Here is an 18855-nt window from a genome sequence, read left to right on the forward strand (position 1 = left end):
CCTTAACTAAACTCTTCTTAACAGAGAGCTCGTGTTGTTCCTGGAATCTGTTGCAGACACTCACTCACAGCCCCAAGTGCTCCTACTGTTACTTGGATCATTTAGGCCTTGACTTTCCACATCCTCTCCATTTCCTCCTTCAGGACCATTTCTTCCAGCAGCCCTGGTACTTTTCCATCTTCTCATATACCTTCCTGATGTTGCTGTCACTTGGCACCATTATATCTTATCATCACCAATGTCATATATACTGTATATAATCCATCTATCATGTCTTCTGGTCCTTGTGTACAGATGTAATACAGGTCTTTTTTTTGTAGTATGTGTATGTATACACACATTCTATAATCTATGTATGTATGTTTGTGTGTGTGTATACACACACATACATGCATACATACATACACACAGATATCTCTCGCACCTTATACACACACTATCTATCCCTATCTATCTATCTATCTATCTATCTATCTATCTATCTAAACATATATCTACATACACATATTCTCCCTCTACACACACACACACACACACACACACACACAGAGGAAGGATATACATACAAACACTAAACACACTCATTCTTCCAAAACTCTACTTTTTCAACTCCCAGGAGATATACTTCATTTCTTACCTACCTTAAATGCTAATTATAACTGACTCTTAATATAAAGATGTTGATTGGGTAAATGAACTTATTTAACTAAGTTACATTAAATAAACCACATTTGGCTGAATTAGCTCAGGATAAAAAGCCATAACAACAACCAACAACTCCTGGATGCTGAAAGAAGCTGCGTTGTGTTTAGTTTATCTTGTAAATTATACCATCCAATAGTACACCTACCTAGACTACTACTACTTCTACTACTACTACCATTATTAATTATTAATCATAATTATTAATTATTATTATTATTTGATTTGGGTATATTGTTGTTGTTGTTGTTATTATTATTATTACTATTATTATTATTATTATTCTAGCAGAATCTGACAAGCTCCTTTTACCCGAACACCTAATGTAGGGCACCCTTACAAAACCGGCTGAGCATTTTGAGCTTCGCGGGGTTGTGCATACCTGACCCGCGTTCCTGCTTCATTCAGGCAAACCCAGGAATTAACGGTTAACCGGGGGGAAAAAAACGCCCCATTTTTTTCCTTTGAACCCCAGGAAAGGCCCACTGGGCTAAAGCCAGTTGCTAGAGATAAATGACCCAGGCCACCCACGATCTCCTAACTAAGCACGCGCATAGCTTTGCCATTCGCTGCCCAGGCTAAAATTGTGTCCTTGCGTTTTGCACTTTTTTGTTTTTAGGGGTGGGAGGAAAAAACGAAAACAAAACTGGGTTAGGAGAGATTCAGTAGTTCAAGCAACCAGGTTCCGGCTGCGCTCCAAACATCGCCGGCGAAACATCTTTCTTTCCCTCCGTCGCCCCCCCCCCCCCCGGCAAATTTCCCTCCCACGTTGCAACGGCAGCAGCTGGGCCGTCACGTGACTCCCTCCGGTTTCTCCTCCCCCCCCCCCAACCTCCCAAACAAGCCCGCCTACCTACTTCTCCCCGCCCCTTTTTCCTCCCGCTCCGCTCGCCAGGCTCCCGGCGCGCGCAGAGAGCCCGCGGCGCCTGCGTGGTCCCGCCCTCCTCCTCTTGGTCCCTCCCGCCTGCTCTTTTTTCTCCCCTCCCTCCCCTCCGCCGCCGTCCTCGCTTCGTTCCTTTCTCTCTGGCTCCCCGCCGGCTCTTCCATTTTACAGCCCCCCTCCCTCCCCCACCTTAAATCTGCCCGCGGCCTATAAAAGGAGCGGCCGGCAGGGTTTTTTCCCCTCAGTCCGCTGCGGAGGCGCGAGCGGTGGGTTTCTCTGTGCCTGTCTCCCTCCCGGCAGGGGCGCGCGTGCCGCCGAGACAGCCCGTCAGCAGCGGGGAGGTGCGACGGAGAGGGAGGAGACGACGACACCGGCGAAGACGACGCCTTGCTCCGCGGGGGCCTTCTCCGGGTCGCCTTCTTGCGGCGCTCCTTCCCTCATACCTTCCCACAGCCGCTCCTCAAAAGGTCTCAGCTTGTCAGGCCCGGCCGCCGGGCTGCGTCGGAGCCGCCTTCGAGGCCTTCCCACCCCCCCCCCCACTTCAGCCTGCTGGGCCGACGGCCACCCACCCCCCCTCAACGCCGACGCCATGAGCTCCGGCACGCCGTATATCGGGAGCAAGATAAGCCTCATCTCCAAAGCGCAGATCCGCTACGAGGGCATCCTCTACACCATCGACACCGACAACTCCACCGTCGCCCTCGCCAAGGGTAGGGCCGGAGCGGGGAAAGTGTGGGAGGGAGGGGGGCGCCTGAGGGGAAATAAAGCCCGACGAATCGGGGACGCATTTGCCTCAGCCTCTTGCCTTCCCCACAACCCTAAAGTGGTGGTGCTGGGGGGGGGGGGGGCGCTGCCTGCGTCCGGTTGCTCCCGAGGGGCTTGGATGGGAGGTGAGGGAGCCGATGGCGCAGGACGACGGGATTTGGCTTCGCTTCCCTCGCGCGGCTCTTTCTTCTCTCTCCCCCCCCTTTTGCCTCGGGGGGGAGGGACACGCGAGCGCGGCTGGTGGTGGTTGTTGTTGTTGTTGGGGCTCCGAGGCGGGAGGGCCGCAGCTGGGTTGGGGGGGGGGGAGGAAAGGAGGAGAGCGTGAAGCCGCCAGCAGGCTCTGGGCTCCCCGGTCCGCATCCCTTTAAAGGGGCACGCGCGCCGCAGAGCTGCAAAGGGGGAGAGGAGGAGGCGCAGTTTGCAAAGGAGGGGAAGCCCCTGGTGAGGGGGGGGGGACGGGAGCCGGGGCTAATGGTGGGGAGGGGGAAGCTGAGAGGAGGGGGAACCCTTCCCCCGGGGCTCTTTTTTTTCTTTTTTTGGCCTTCCACAGCTGGACGGAGAGACATAAAGGAGACATTACACGTTGGTGCTGGAAAAGGAGATGGTAGTTTGAATGCCTGGGTGGGTGAAGCGGGGCCTGGTCTGGCCCAAATAGCAACTTGTTTATTTAGTCTGTCACTCCTGTACAATATAACAGGAATAAGAAGAAACATGAATAAGAACACAGGAAATAGATACAGATAAATGGGGACCGTAGGACAGGGACCGTAGGCACACTCTGGTGTGCTTAAGCACGCCCCTTACAGACGTTTTAGGAATGGGGTGAGGTCAACAGACAGTTTAAGGTTAAAGTTATGGGGGTTTGGGGAAGAAACCACAGAGTCAGAGGTACTGCATTTCAGGCGTTGACCACTGTTGCTGGAGACGTATTTTCTGCAATGGAGTTTGGTGCGGTTTACCTTGAGTTTGTATCTATTGTGTGCTGGTGTTTCCTTCTAAGGCTGATTTGTGTGTGTGTGAAGAGAGAGACAGACAGACACTGACTGACTGATTATGGGAAACTCCCATCACCACCACCTTGCTACTGCTTCTTGAGCTCGGTTTCAGAAGTTTTCCATGGTCAGGAAAGAGGTTGAGAGAGATGCCGCAGTTCCTTGTGGGACTCCCCCCTTCTTTTACCCTACTCTGGGTTCTGAGGAGTGGGGGATGAATTGCTGCAATCTGCTGAACTTCCAGTGATTCCCTGGCCTCTTTGTGCCCAACGGATTTTTGGGTGGGATCTATGAAGAGAAGTGTAGTAAAAGCTGCTGGTGACTTCCAAGGGTCGGTTATGTTTTTTTAGCCTTTGGGTAATATATGGATCTGGTTCTGAATGGTTTAGATTTCGGTCTGAAATACAAGTAGTATTTATTTATTTATTTATTTAAAGTAGTATTGTTTATTTATTCATTCATTCATTAATTAAATAGATTTATAGGCCGCCCAATCCCGGAGGACTCCGGGCGGCTTACAAAGCAAAAAGAAAAGTAATTAATAAAAAAAAATAAAGGAAAACAATTTAAAACATCACCCATACACCCAATCTGATTGTGGCTGGACCTCAGCAGTGAGGTCAACAACCCCAGTATAAGAAGGTGTGTTGCTTCATTTGGCTGTAATTTTGTGAACAATGGGCAAGCAAGTTGTGTGAGTAATTCTTTAACTTTGCTATTTCCAAGCCTCATAGTATATTGGATCCTCACATTGTTTGAGTTCAGTAAAAGCAATTGTAGTGTTTGAAACATTTCCATTCTATGTGTCTGCGTAGAAGGTTTCTATTTGCACAAGAAAAAAGTATGGATGTTCCACACTAAATGGCTATAATGCTGTTTATGTTGGGCAGTTTCAATGTTGGGCAGTTTCAGAATTGTCCCCAGAAAGCATATGTGGCAAAATACTCACACTCTTATGTGGACTGGTTGTTTATAAAGACAAAATATAACTGATACTGCTTGTTTTACGCCACTGAGAAATTAAGGTATAAAATGCTTTAGGGAAAGATGTATTTTGTAAGATTACACTGGAGGGGGGGGGGAAATCACTCAGCATTCAAGTCATGTGGAAATTTATTGCACAGTAGTATTTTTCTAAAGAATCATTCTGTATATGAAATTTTGGGATTAAATAGAAATAATTTTCCCCATCCTCTTTAAAAAAAAGAGCACTCAGAAAGAGTAAAAATGTCATTAACTGAAATCAGGAGTCGAGTTGTGGTTTGTGCAAGAGTTTCACCCTGCTAAAATGTTTTAATGTATTTTAGGAATATATTATATAAAATGCATTTTATTTTGGAAAACAAGGCTACCAGCCCCTGTTTCATTGTTAATAGCATAACTGCACTCTCCCCAAAGTAGTAATTGACCATTTATTTATTTGCTTTGTTTATGGAACTCATGAAGTTAGCTAAAGAGCAATGAATATTCTGTTTTATACAGCTCTCTCCCCTCCCACTTGAGAGAAAATCAAGATAACTGTGAAAAAGCTTTGAACAATGATGTAATAAATCTATAAATTAAAATTCAGTTTTTCCATATTATTATTGCCCAGTGAAATATGCAAAGCTAGAGTTGAAATGACACTTTTCCTGTGTACCGCTTGAAGAGTCTAAGCGACAGATTAAATCAGTCTGGTTGGCCTGGGACCGAGGAATCTTTTTCCTTGGCCACCCCTCCTGGTGTTACTGGGTGCCAGAATTTTTTCTCAGTCTGCCCGTTCAGGACTTATATTTGTGAGCTCCAGCGTAATTTATTTAGGCTTGGACTCTCCTCCTAGTATTTCCTTTCTTTTTCCTTAATTTGTTTTTCCTATAATTAACAGTTCATTTGTCTCCCCTTTTTGCTTCATGTCGTTTGATTTCTCCTAGAGATTCGGAGGTAGGCGTGGTGGTGGGTGGTCCGCTTGCCGCTCCACCTTTGGACGGCAGCAGAGAGTTGCCGCTTTTGCTTTAAAGCGCAGGAGGAGCGGTGAGGCTTCTGGCGGCTGCTGGCGTTTCCCTTTTTAGTTGGAATTGTTTGTTTGTTTTTTTTGCGATTTTCTTGCCCTTCGGAGGGTGTAGCCTGCCACAGAGGGGTGCGCGGCCAATCTAAATCACGCAGCCGCCATCTTCACCTCCTCCTCCCTCGCACTGGAGCGGCGGCCAATTGGTAGGGCCTGAATTCTCGCCTTTTCTCCCATTAGTGTTCCCACTAAGCCACGCTTCTGCAGATAGCCGCAGGGTGACTGGCCTTGATCAGGTCTCCGGCTGGGTCACTTCCACCCACAGCGTTTCCCCAAGTGGCGCTGGCATCTTGGCCACCTGGTGGTCATACACCGGCACAGGGAGGATTTTTGTGTAAATTTTTTGCCTTCTGTCCACTGATTCTCCCTGATCTATCTGCCTGGTCTTGCAGCCTTAGCTGCTTTTCCACCTTCTCACCTCCCGTCGAGTGGCTGGATTCCTTGGACTCATTGCAGAGTCCCAGTTTTACTCCTCTGGATTTTTTTCCACAAACTCTTCCTGCTTCCACAATATCTGCGTGTCTTCTGATCCAGCACCAGCCACCAGAGTCTCCTTCATCTTTGTGCCATCAGGCAATGGAGCATCCTGGCCCATCTGACTCCCCTGACAGTAGACCAGGTCCCTCTCAAGCCCCTAGCAAGGGAATTTCTGCAGGCACGGGCAAGGGGGTAAGGAAGGGCAGGGTGGCCAGTCAGGATAGCCATCCCTATAAGGCACCTTCCGCAGTGGTGACTAGGGATGCAGAGAAGCGGCAGCGGGCCCTCGACAAACAATTCAAGAAGGCCCAACGCCAAGCTGTGAGGGCATGCCCTCGGCCTAACCCTCCTGTTGGGGCAGTCATTCCACCACTTCCAAGGGGGGATCGTCTGTCCATGATGAGGAAGTGGACTCCCAGGACCTCTCCCCGGATAGGTCTCTGGCTGAACTGGGCTCTCCTGCTTTTTCATGTGTTCCTCAGTCAAAGCCCCCCCCCTGAGGACCCTAACCTCCGGGGGCTCGATCCCATCCTTGCCCGGGATGTTCTTCCTCCTTCCAAGGACCCCGTTGCTTTGGACTCTGCCATAGCTCAGGAACCTGAGTTATCTGCTCACATGCGGGTGGTGGTCGCCCGTGCCATCTCTCAGGGAATTGCCCAGGGGATGCAGAGACGTGACCAAGCACCCATCACTCCCAGATCCTCTCAGCCCAGGCAGGAGGCTCCCTCCACCCCCAGGCGGGTCCGTCACCCATCTCTGGAGTCCTTGACGCTAAGCGAGTCTTCCATTTTGGAGGACCCGGATCAGGAGGAGCAGGAGCTCTCGGAGGATGAGGACCTTCCTCCGGATTTTCCTGCCTTCTCGGGGCTCTTTAAGCCTAGCCTATTTAAGTCCATCTTGCACAAGGCTAAGAACACCACCCAGGTGGGTACCAAACCTAAGACCGTGCAGGGATCCACGGATTCCGCTCCAGTTAACCCCAATGCTAGCATGTTTAACATTCAGGCACCTCAGCAAGAGCTGGTGCCAGTCCCAGATCTCTTTATGGATGTCATTCAACGGCAATGGGCTCAGCCTGGCTCCCTGTCCGCGTCCAGTGGCAGGGACAAAAAGCTGTACTCACTTGACCCCCGCGCTGGAAAACATCCTGGTCCTACCATCTGTAGACCCCCCTATAGTGACTCTCACTTCTAATTCAGTCCTTCCAGCTGTCTTGTTGGAAGGCCTCAAGGCAGAGGACACAAAAGCGTAGGAGGCCTGCCACAAGACTCATCAGGCAGCGGCCTGGGCCATTAAGGCTTTGTCATCCGCGTCCTTCTTTAACAGAGCCCCTGTCATTTGGCTGCGTGAGCTTCAGGCTAAACTACCGGCAGGAGACACTCGTTTTCACCAGGACATAACAAAAATTATTGCAGCATCCCAGTATTCGGCTGATGCCTCCCTTAATGCGGCCAAATTCGCCTCTAGGGCATTAGCATTAAACGTGACCTCCCGCCGCCTCATCTGGCTCCGTCACTGGCAGGTGGACCAGAAGAACAAGTGGAAATTGGCGTTTGCCTCATTTAAGGGGTCCAAATTATTTGGGGAGGTCTTAGACCCCTTCTTGATTGAATCCAAAAATAAACTGAAAGTTCTGCCCACCCTGAACAAGAAACAAGATCATAAATCATCTCCCTATTTCAAGAGGCAGTCCTTTCGTTCCAGTGAGTCCGCAGGATCCTCTTCCACTCCCTCAAACAGATCAGTCGGGAGATAGGTCCCAGGACAGGCAGTCCTTTCGGGACAGGGGTAGACAGCAGGTCCAACCGCGGTGGGGCCTCCAACAGCTTTTCCCCAAGTCCAAGTGACCATCAACGCTCCCCTCCCATTGGGGGGCCGACTCCAGCTGTTCGCTCCCCAATGGGCACTGACCACAGAGGATGCCTGGGTCCTCCAGACTGTCAGGGAGGGGCTTTCCTTAGAGTTTCTCTCCCAACCCCCTCAGAACTTCATCTGCTGTCTTGCCCTCTCGAGAGGGAACTCATGACCCAGGAAATTCATCATCTCCTGGAGATCAATGCTGTGGAACAAGTTCCCCCCAACCAGGAAGAGAGGAGATTTTATTCCATTCTCTTCCTGGTGCCCAAGAACTCGGGGTTGGAGAGCCATATTGGATCTCAAGAACCTCAACCATCGCATACAAGGAGATTCAAGATGCAATCTATCTGCAAACTATCCGGAGTCCTTCCGGATTGGGTGGCCTATAAATTTTATTAATAAAAATAAATAAATAAAAATATCCTAGTGAGGATTTGCCAGGGGGACCTCCTCACGTCCATCAACTTGAAGGAGGCTTATCTACACATTCTCATTCGGCCACAACACTGAAGGTTCCTGTGGTTTTTCTATGCCAGCCAAAACTGCCAGTACAAGGCCCTTCCATTCAGCCTGTCGTCGGCACCCAGGACCTTCACAAAAGTTCTGTCAGTGGTTGCAGCGCAACTCAGACGCAGGCCCATAAGGCTTCAATGTTACCTGGATGACATTCTCATCCAATCAGGCCTTACGGAACATCCACATTACAATGAGGTCCCTCAGGAATCATGGGTTCTCCCTGAACCTGGAAAACAGTCATCTCATCCCAACTACCAGACTCATCCATCTGGGGGCGGTGATAGACACCTCAGCTTGCAGGGTGTTCCATTCCCAGGACAGGATAGACAGCTTAGTTTCCCTGACTCGCAAACTTCTGGGGTTGAGGCAGGTCTCCGTGCTACTCCTATCACAACTGTTGGGGAAGATTATCTGCATCTTGGTCGTTCCCTGGGCACGACTTCACTCCAGAGAGTTGCAGTGGCTTCTCCTGCCCCATCAAAGAGCCAACACTGCCAGTACAAGGCCCTTCCATTCGGCCTGTCGTCAGGCCAAATGGAAGGGCCTTGTACTTGAACAACTCATCCATGAAGATGCGGATTCCTCTGACCATGAAAAGGTCTCTCAAGTGGTGGCAATCGTCGGCTCTACTGAAGGGACACCTGTTCAAGGAGTTCACGAGAGTAGTCATCACGACAGATGCCAGCCTTGCTGGTTGGGGGGTGTACATGGGACATCGCGTAACTCAAGGCAAGTGGTCTCCAGCCAAAGCAGCCTGCAACATCAACTTCTTAGTGCTGTGAGTGGCCAAACTCGCCCTGCGACATTTTCATCATTTTCATCAACACGTCCTCCTGATGACAGACAATGTGGCCACCAAGGCCCATATAAATCGCTAGGGCGGCACCAGGTCCAGGAAGCTCATGGTGGAGGCCCTGGGCAGGTGGGCGGAGTGTCACATTGCATCCATTCGCTCCAACCACATCTCGGGAGTGGAGAACATGCAAGCGGACTGGTTGAGCAGGATCACCATAGACAGTGCAGAGTGGCGTCTGGATCCAGCCCTGTTCAACCAATTGTCTCACAGATTCGGCACCCCAGTGATCGACCTGTTCGCCACCCGAGAGAACACACAACTCCAATGCTTCTTCTCCCGCTACCACTCGCCAGTGGCGATGGGGACGGATGCTCTTCGATGCAGATGGCCTCAGGGTCTTCTGTATGCCTTCCCACTGCTTCCGCTTCTACACAGGTAATGTGCAAGATCATCGCGGAAAGGGCGGAGGTCCTGCTCGTAGTTCCCCATTGGCCTTGCAGGTCATGGTATGCCGACCTTGTCAGCCTGTCGGTGTCATCCCTATGGGGAATTCCTCGAGACCAGGTCTCCCTCAGCCGGGAGCCATAGTACACCCGGACTCCCAGTGGCTCCAGCTGGCACTTGAGGGGGATCTCCTGAGGAGCGAAGACCTGTCGGAGGAGTTGTGCGTACCATCCAGGCATCCAGACAATCATCAACGCCCAGAATATATGATTCCACCTGGTCCACTTTCGCCAAGTGGTGTGACAACTACCGTCTCGATCCAGTCACTGCGCCTGTTTCCCATGTACTGGACTTTCTACAAGGGGGCCTAGACAAAGGTCTCATCCCCAATACACTTCGTCGTCAGGTGGTGGCCCTATCCACCGTCTGGTCCGGCGACCCGGACCAGCCCCTCAGCAAGATCTTGAAGTTTCGCTGTTTCCTTAAGGCCACCTCCAACTTATGTCCTCCGGCGGTTCACCCCTATCCCACCTGGCAGCTATCGGTGGTCTTACAGGCTCTTACCTCTCCGCCCTTTGAGCCTCTACGTTTGACATCTCTTTGTCACCTCACCTTAAAGACTGCCTTTCTTGTTGCAATAACATCTGCGAGACGCATCTCTGAACTGACAGATTTATTGGTCTGGGAGGATCTATGTGTTGTCCACCTGGACAGGGTCGTATTGCGTCTGGACCCTGCTTTCATCCCAAAGATCAACACCTGGTTCCACAGGACACGGGAAGTAATCCTGCCTAACTTCTGCCCGCACCCCAACCACCCGAGGGAAGGTGGTTGGCACAAGTTGGACGTCAGACAGGCCTTGCAGATATACATCAGACGTTCTGTGGACTTCTGCAGGTCAGAGGCCCTCTTTGTTTCATTCCAGCCTGGTTCCTTGGGTAAGAAGGTGACATCTTCCACGGTCGTTAGGTGGTAAAAGCATGCATTGCAGCTGCATACGGACACCAGTCCAGGGCGGTACCCCGCCATGTTACCACCCACTCCACTATTAGAGCTGCCACCACCGCAGCCTGGGCCATCCAGGCTACCATTGAAGACATCTGCAGAGCGGCTACTTGGTCCTCACCATCGCTCTTTGTCAGGAACTATAAATTAGACATGTATGCCTCGGCCAAGGCATCTTTTGGCAGGTGGGTTTTACAGGCGGTTGTTTCCACGACTGAATACCGAGACTGTTCTTCTGCCCGTCCTAGTGACATATAACTTGGGTATGTCCTGTCGCTTGGACTCTCCAAGCGGTGCACAGGAAAATGACCATTGGCTTACCTGAATGGTCCTTTTCTGTGCACCGCGGGAGAGTCCAACCCCCTCCCCCCTAGCTTCTCAGTCCAGGGATTGTGACCATCGTGTCAACTTGGACTTTCTTTACCTGATTCATCACGCTTCCAGCCTTCACGGTTCCAGACCATCTCAAAATTCTGGCGACAAGTAACACCAGGAGGCGTGGCCAAGGAAAAAGATTCCTCAGTCCCAGGGCAACCAGACTGATTTAATCCGTCGCTTGGACTCTCCTACGGTGCACAGAAAAGGACGCTTCAGGTAAGCCAATGGTCATTCTCTAAGATTGCAGTACAAAGGCACAATATAGCACTGAAGTCCCATGGAAGTAGAGGCAGGAGATCCAGCACTTTGTAGTGTTGACTTTCCATTTTGATTCAGTTTTTGTGGCTTAGAATAAGAAGGTGACTTAAAATTTAAACTCTGCTCCTGAGTATATTTAGTAAAGTTTTGTGGAGAATATATGCAAACTCAAGTACAAATTAATGCATACTGTGTACATGTGAGCAGAGTGAGTAGTCATGTTGAAAATACTGGATCAACTTGTTCTGTTTTTGATGTGCTGATACATGTCATTTTGGAAAAAAATGGGAATTGCTTTGTTGTTAATAGTGTGGATTGCTAGAATTATAATGCTAAGTTTACTACAATGTTTTTTAGCTATAAAGTCTATGTGAAAAGTCAGTCAGAACTTTTGAGAGTATTCTTTAGTTAAGATCCTCCAGAGAATGGGTGTCTTCTTTCCCGTCCTTTGATTGTTTTCAAATCAGTTTTAAACTTTACTGAGTAGCATTCATCATGGCAAAGGTATGGATTATTTGCTTGATCAGTATTGAGACTGTTTTGAGTAACGTGTGTCTTTCCTCAACTTTATTCTCTGTCCCCAATTTGCTGCTCTTAGTGCCATATTCTGGAAGAAAATTATATGATGCCTAAGGAACAGTGCTCCATTTCTCCTTTTGATTGGTTAAGACAAAAGCTGTTTTGGAAAAGTTCAGATTATACCCAAAATAGAGTTTCTTTTACCTCTGAGTGTTTGATTTTTAGCAGCTCTGGCTTTAACAATTAGTTAGAGGGTGTAAATTGGAAGAGAGGTGGAGAAACGTTTTTGAACTGTGATGTACAGGGTGGAAATATTTATAGCATTCTAGAATGTTTGTCGTTTTGCCACTGAAAAAAATAACCAGAGTTGGGAAGCCTTACAGTTGGTAGCTTTGCTGTTTGGGTGGAGTTACCTAGAGTTGGGAAGTTGTGAAGCATTTTTGTGTAGTAATACTGGTTTTCTTTTGTTCCGGTGAGGAAAGGCTGAGGTGACTTGACTTGGTTCAGAAGAAACCATAAAGTCATTCCTGCATCATTTATGTTAGAGGGGGGGGGAATTAAAATGGAAAAGGGGGCTTTGAAAAAGTATATATAAGAAATTAAGAACTAAAACCACCGTAGCCTCCAATAAAGAAAGCGTTTTCAGATATTGCATTAAAATAAGACCACATAAGCAATAAAATCCTGTTCAAGGTGTATGGCCTTTGTGGTAAAAATAAATGGATGATGAATGAATAGTAAGTATAAAAAGTTGAAGGAGATTGGAGGGGGGGAGGAAAGCAACACAACAGACAGATTTAAAATGCACTTTTAAAACATTTCCAAAATAAAGGGAGAGAAATGCAGGATGATTGCAGGAAAGGCAGAAACAGACTTAGACACTACAAGGACTAAGTTGAAGAAAGCATAGCCTGAATGCTTAAGAGCAGCAAGGATTTTGAATTAGCTTTTTCTTCAGGGATTGGAGCAAGGATTGTCTTTGGAGATGCTGTGTTGCCAGAACATTGTTTCTTAATGTAATACAGGATGGCAACATAATACTCATTTCTTCTATTTTCCTCACAACAACAATCCTGTGAGGGGGTTGGGCTGAGAGAGTGACTAGCCCAAAGCCCAACTGGTTTTCATGCGAAGGCGGGACTAGAACTCATAGTCTCCTGGTTTCTAAACCAGCACCTTAACTACTACACCAAAATGCAGCCTAGCTTAGCTAAATGGTTGCTCTAGTCATGGACAGGGTAATAGAACATAATGCTAATAATATTACGTAATGGGGAGAAAGTTTAGAAATTTTTAGCTGGTTACCTAATCAACCACAAGCTATTGCAGAAGAAACGAGTCCCCTAAATCAGCGGTGCGCAAAGTTTCACAGTTTTGTGGAAGACAAATTTTCCATGGACTGGGAGGAGGGGATGGGTTTGCATGCAACCTAAATCCTGTACATGCACAGAGGAAGCTTCATTTGCTCACCTGCTGCTTGTGCAGGGTTTCATAACAAGTCACGGTCCGGTACCAGTCTGTAACCCTGCCCTAAATTGTGAAAGGCTCTCATAATTTTCTTAGCTCTCAACAGTTGTGGCAAATTTATATAATGGCTGACAGCATTGATTTGACCCAGATTCCTGGAGTTATTAATGTCTGTGAGATGGCACTATTTAAAATACCAGCAGAAAAGAATTGATGAAATTATTGTTTAAATTTTAATCCTTAATTGTAATGCTTATTTTATACAGATTTCCATGCCTAAATTCCAGAAGCCTTGCAGGAAACAGTTGTTAGCAGTTTTGATTGGCACTTGTGATTTCAGAATAGTGAAATCATTTAGACTATGATTGTGCCCAGAAGCTACCTGTCCATAGAGGTGAATTGAATGGTCACTTGGAGTGCCAAAGCTTTTAAATAAAACATAAATATCTTTGGGACTGGGGGGGACTGATTGCATGTTTGCCTATGTCCAGCAATTGCTGGCAGCTGGTTTACTACCCTAAATTGATTAACAAAGAGGGGCTTACCCCATATTCAGATAAATTGCAATTGGATTAAAATAGAGACAGGAACCATGAAGAAGTCAGCCATCCTTTGAAACCAATGTCGATGGTAACTTATGCCAGAACTCAGCCATCCATATCACAGCAGAATGAATCAGTATTATCAATCCTGTGCCTTTCATTCCTGCAAGAATATAAGCAGGGGTCTTGTCTTTTCAGAAAAGGAATCTGTGTAGATCCAGTGTTTCTCAACCTTGGCAAACTTGTAAGACATGTGGATTTCTGGCTGGTAAATTCTGGGAATTGAACTCCACGCATCTTAAAGTTGCCAAGGTTGAAAAACCCTGTTATGATCACTGCTGGGCTTTTACATGGAAGGAATTACCAGCCCCTGGAGAGGGCTTAGGTCAGTTTGGAGCAAAGCTCTTTTTAACTGAAATTTTGCTAGGCAAAGCTTTACAAGCATTGTTTCTGTCGGAGGCATTGGCTTCCAGTAATGCAGAAAGCCAAATCCCTTTAGGAAGTGGCTGAAATTTGCTAATTATTCCCAGCTTCCTGTAGATCTTGAAATGGGAAAAAGGCACTTTTTGAACTACAGAGGATGTTAGGGATCCTTAATGCAGTCTAATAAGATTTGAACACTAAATAACTCCAAAATGAATTGTTATAAAAGCAAATTAAAAATGAGGAAAAAAAATCTGTGCCTTAGAATCCATTCCGGGTAGGGAGGCATTTTGTATACTGTTAAATAAGCTTCTCCCAATGAAGCTGTTGTTGATTCTGTTACAAAATGGTGAAAATAAAAAACAACAACCAAAGAACGAATGTTTCTTCTGTTTAATTAAGAAAAGTTCTTGAGACTCAAAACACAAATGGAGAAGAAAAGGCAGTTAGTCCCCTTCCATTAATCTTTTCTAAAGATTTATAATGTGTGAGAAGCAAAACATAGATATGTAAAGAAGAAAGCAAATCCAGATGGAGGATAACCCTCAACTTACAACCACAGTTGGGACCAGAATTTCTGTTGCTAAGCAAGGTGGTTGTTAAGTGAGTTACAATTGAATTTACCTTTTTTTTGGACACACTTGTTAGGTGAATCATACTGTCGTTAAGCTGACCTGCCTTTCCCCATTAAATTTGCTTGTCAGAAACTGGCTAGGTTTCATATGACAGTGTCATGACCCAGGCTGCTGCAACCATCATACATGCTTGTTGCCAAGTGCCCTAATTTGGATTACTGTGGGGATGCTGCAATGCTTGCACATTACTTTTTTCGGTGCCTTCATAACTCTGAACAGTGACTAAATGAATGGTTGTAGGTCGAGGACTACATGCACTGAGAAACACAATGTGGTAACAGAAGAGGGCATAAAGTCCTTTTGAAATGGCAGTAACAGGTTCCTCAATTGTCTTTAGAAATTGAGCCATTATATCTTCTGCGTGTGCTAGACTGGCACCACTTCAGAGATTCCAGAATCACATCTTTGCTAAACAAGAATGCTGTAGGACTGTAAATCTACTTGTTTTTTGTTTTGAAAATAGAAGTGGATTTGGTGCTGAATGCTGCAGTCCTCTACTGGCCAAATAGTGTTGGTTGAGGTTGAGGTTTATTCGATTTATATTCCACTGGGTGCTACTGGGAGCCTCCATTCCTAATAGGACCTAAGAAATTGATTTGTAACTCTTCCTCCCCAAGGCAAGGAGTGTGCAAAAAATAAAATACTGTATAGTAGCTGAAGAATGCTGAAATCTGTTTGCAAATCCTCATTTAACTTTATTTGCTTTAACAATGTACTTTTTGATCCTGAAGGAACTTTAAAAGTAGTACCTGCAGCAGCAGGATTTGTCCATCTAGATGTTGTGTTCTTAAACTAAGTTTGAAATGAATCGTCTATGGAGTCTCAGTCATCCAGGTCAAGGTTGCCCCAAACGTGCTTTTTTCAAGAGGCAAACAGACTTTCTTGTTTTTCTTTGAAGAAGTTTTGCTTATCACCCAAGAAGCTTCTTCAGCTCTTGAAATTAATCATTATTTCTAGAGGAGGGGCTGATTCTGTATTTTCATCAAAGCTAAAAAAACGTTATACACTTTTTAATAAAGAATATTGCAATTTAGATCTACAAAAATAAGACAGAGTGACTTTTTGTTTTGGAGCCCTTTGGACCCTGGGCTTTCCATTTGGGTTCTGAATGGTTGTTGCACTGTCTCAGAACCAGTGTGTAACCTGGTGAGCCCCTTGGACACACAGCTCCTGAGTGAGGAGCAAGAGGCAGCTTTGGGTTGTGTTGTAGGTTGCACCCCTTCCTAGACCAGGAAGGCTGCTCAGTCAGTCATGTCCTAACGACCTCCCAATTGGAGGTTTATAATACATTCTGTATAGGGCTTCATCTGACACAGAATATGCACCAAAATCAAAAGTGCTTTTATTATTTGGCACATGCAACATCACTGCTCTGCAAAGCTGCATTGGTTACTGGTGTGCTTCTGGGTGCAATTCAAAATGAGGGTAGTCACCTTTAAAGCCTTTCATGGCTTGAGCTTTAAGAGCTCTGGTGGCGCAGTGGTTAGAATGCATAATTGCAGGCTAACTCTGCCAACTGCCAGCAGTTCAATTCTGACCGGCTCGAGGTTGACTCAGTCTTCTATCTTTCCAAGGTCATTAAATGAGGACCCAGATTGTTGGGAGGGTAATATGCTGACTGTAGACCACTTAGAGTGGGCTGTAAAGCACTATGAAGCAATGTATAAGTCTTAAGTACTATTGCTATTAGGGCTGGATTATTTACAAGACCATCTCTCCCTGTTTTTTCTTTCTGTCCGATCCTGTCTAGTAGTAGGGGCATCCTGTCCCTTAGGATCCTATCTCCTAAGTAGTGTCAGCTGGAACTCAAGACGAGAGTCCTTTTTGCAGCGGTGCCTGCCCTCTGGAATATCATCCCTCCACAGATTACATTGGCTCCAGATTTGCAAGACCTTGGAGGCTTGGTTCTGTGCAGTAGCCTGGGGTTCTGAATGTGCAATGGTGTCCATTTCCTGTTGTGGCACCTGATGTTTTTGTAATTTTCTTTTGGCTGCTATGAATTTTATGTGGACTTTTGTATATGAATGTGTTTTTAGTATCAGCTGCATGTCATGTATTTCATATGAGCAGCCATATAAATCTTGCGAATGAATGCTACAGACCAATTTATTAAAACAGATTGTCATTTTCAAGCTTCTGCGGAATCCTGAAAAGAAAGTTATTTCTTTTTCAGGATTTCATTAACTTTAATGGTAAATCCTTTAAAACAGGAAAACTACTTTTCAGGGGAAATCATTGGACTGATTTAATGAGTAGTGGTGAAACACTATATCACTACTGAGTTGTGCACAGGGCGATTAAAAATTGCCAGTTGGTAATCTTTTGCCTTTTAATATCTAGATCTAACTAGATAAAAATGATGTTTGATTATAAAGTAACCTTAATAAATTTAGAGCATCTTTGAAGTTAAATCTTTTTAATTACTTTATTTATTGCTCTAATATAAAAAATTATTTCCCAGTCTTCTAGCGTCACTTTGGGAAAGTATCGTAACTTTCCTCTGATGGGATCTGTTGAGGAGATTCTGTTGCTAATGTTTTTCTTGGTCTGTCCTGGATGTGATCAATATGTTTTTACCTGCCTTCAACAAGTAAAGATGGAATACCTATGATATCAGTCTTCCTAACAGAAGAGGCAATACTATGAGAGCACTAAAGTGGCCTTGACTTAGAATTAAAATTGTTCATTCGATGACTATTTGTAACTTAAGATGAGCTGAGCAAAGAGACTCATGGCCCCTGTCCAAAATTCCAAATGTCGCACTGTCCCTAGTCACATCATTAAAATGAGGGTGTTGGGCAACATGCATGCTCTTGCAACTTTGGGAGTTTGACAACTCCTCTCCATTGTGGGCTGGAAGGCACCAGTCATCTAGGGCAGTAGCCCCCAACTTTTGGGGTGCCAGAGACTGGTTCTGTGGAGAGAAGTTTTTCGGGGGGATAGTTTCATGTGCTGCATGCATCCTGCAGATGGGGCTTTGCTTGTTTGCAAGGCCCTGTTTCTGGCATGCCATGGAGCGGTGCTGGTCCATAGACCGGAGGGTTGGGAAACTCTGATCTAGAGCCATTGGTATGCAAGTCTATTTCTTCTACCTTCTAGTCTCAAGAGGCCTGGGCCTTTACCCTATGCCCATCATTTTACTGGCCAACTTCCTATTCCTGGTCAGCCTTGAGAAAGATTTGCCTCTGAGGAAGATTGCCTTTGCTAGCTTTCTATCTGAGCCTCACATCAACTGAGCACATCTGTCAGCAGCACCAGGGACCCAGGCATGATGGGGCAAGGAGAAAACCCACAGCTCTAGGGAGTTGGTGGGGAGGAGTAGGAGGTCCATGTACCAGTGGCTGAGGCCTCTCAAACTGCCAGGCCTTCCAAGATTCTCCACACTGAGGCACTCCTGCGCAGTTGCTTAACAACCACAATGGGGAGAATTGGGGATGTAATCTTGTGAGGCTGTCACATGAATGTCTCAGTTAATGATCACAATGATTTATGACTAAAATTCTAGGCTTAATTATCTTAAGTTGAGAATTCCTGTGCTCTGATTATGCTTAGGAAGGAAATACAAGAAGTACTGCTTTAAAAAAAATTGGCTGCATCTGAAGAGTTGTACAGTTGTTAACTGATACTGAGGCATATTTTGAACATAAAACTAGACCTCTAGTTTTAATTTGGCAGCAACAAATGTGGATGAATGAGGAAGCTTGTCAGTTGTTGTAGTGAAAACAAAGGAATCTCCTGCCATGAGAATGTAGTTCTGCTAATTTGATTCAGTTCAACCTAATACACATGTAATTTTTGTCCTCCCAAAAGCGAATCCTATTATTAGGCTATACTTTTTTTTCTATGTGGAACAACTCCTTGATCTTCCTGTCCAAATGCCATGTTTCTCCTCCTTCTCCCATTGAAAACAACACAAGTCTTTGGATTGAGAATTACTGTCTTAAAACATTCCAGCTTTTTTTTTTGCTTTCTGTTGAATAAACATTTTCCATTTCTCTCAGTATCAAACTTCCTTGTTAATTGCTCCATTCTGCAGGGGTGGATAGGCATGATTTAAAGAAAACTGAGGGATGAATTACTTCAATATTTGGTTTACTTCTTTCTTCAGCCCCAAATTATATGGTTTCATTCCTGCAAGTGAGCAATGTTAGT

At 46.1% G+C, this 18855-nt stretch overlaps 1 protein-coding gene across 3 annotated transcripts in view; it reads left to right on the forward strand.

The window, feature by feature from the left end:
- Positions 1-1674: 1674 nt before the first annotated feature.
- Positions 1675-18855, forward strand: part of LSM14B (LSM family member 14B) — a 32271-nt gene continuing 15090 nt past the window's right edge. For 2 of the 3 annotated variants that reach the window (XM_032219101.1, XM_032219103.1), the window contains exon 1: positions 1675-2295. In XM_032219101.1, coding sequence (XP_032074992.1) covers positions 2175-2295 — 121 coding nt within the window. In that variant the 5' untranslated portion in view covers positions 1675-2174. The remainder of the gene's footprint in view (positions 2296-18855) is intronic. The other variant, XM_032219100.1, reaches the window with a different exon arrangement.

This window comes from Thamnophis elegans, chromosome 5 (assembly GCF_009769535.1).
Source record: "Thamnophis elegans isolate rThaEle1 chromosome 5, rThaEle1.pri, whole genome shotgun sequence".
NCBI classification, from domain to species: domain Eukaryota; kingdom Metazoa; phylum Chordata; class Lepidosauria; order Squamata; family Colubridae; genus Thamnophis; species Thamnophis elegans.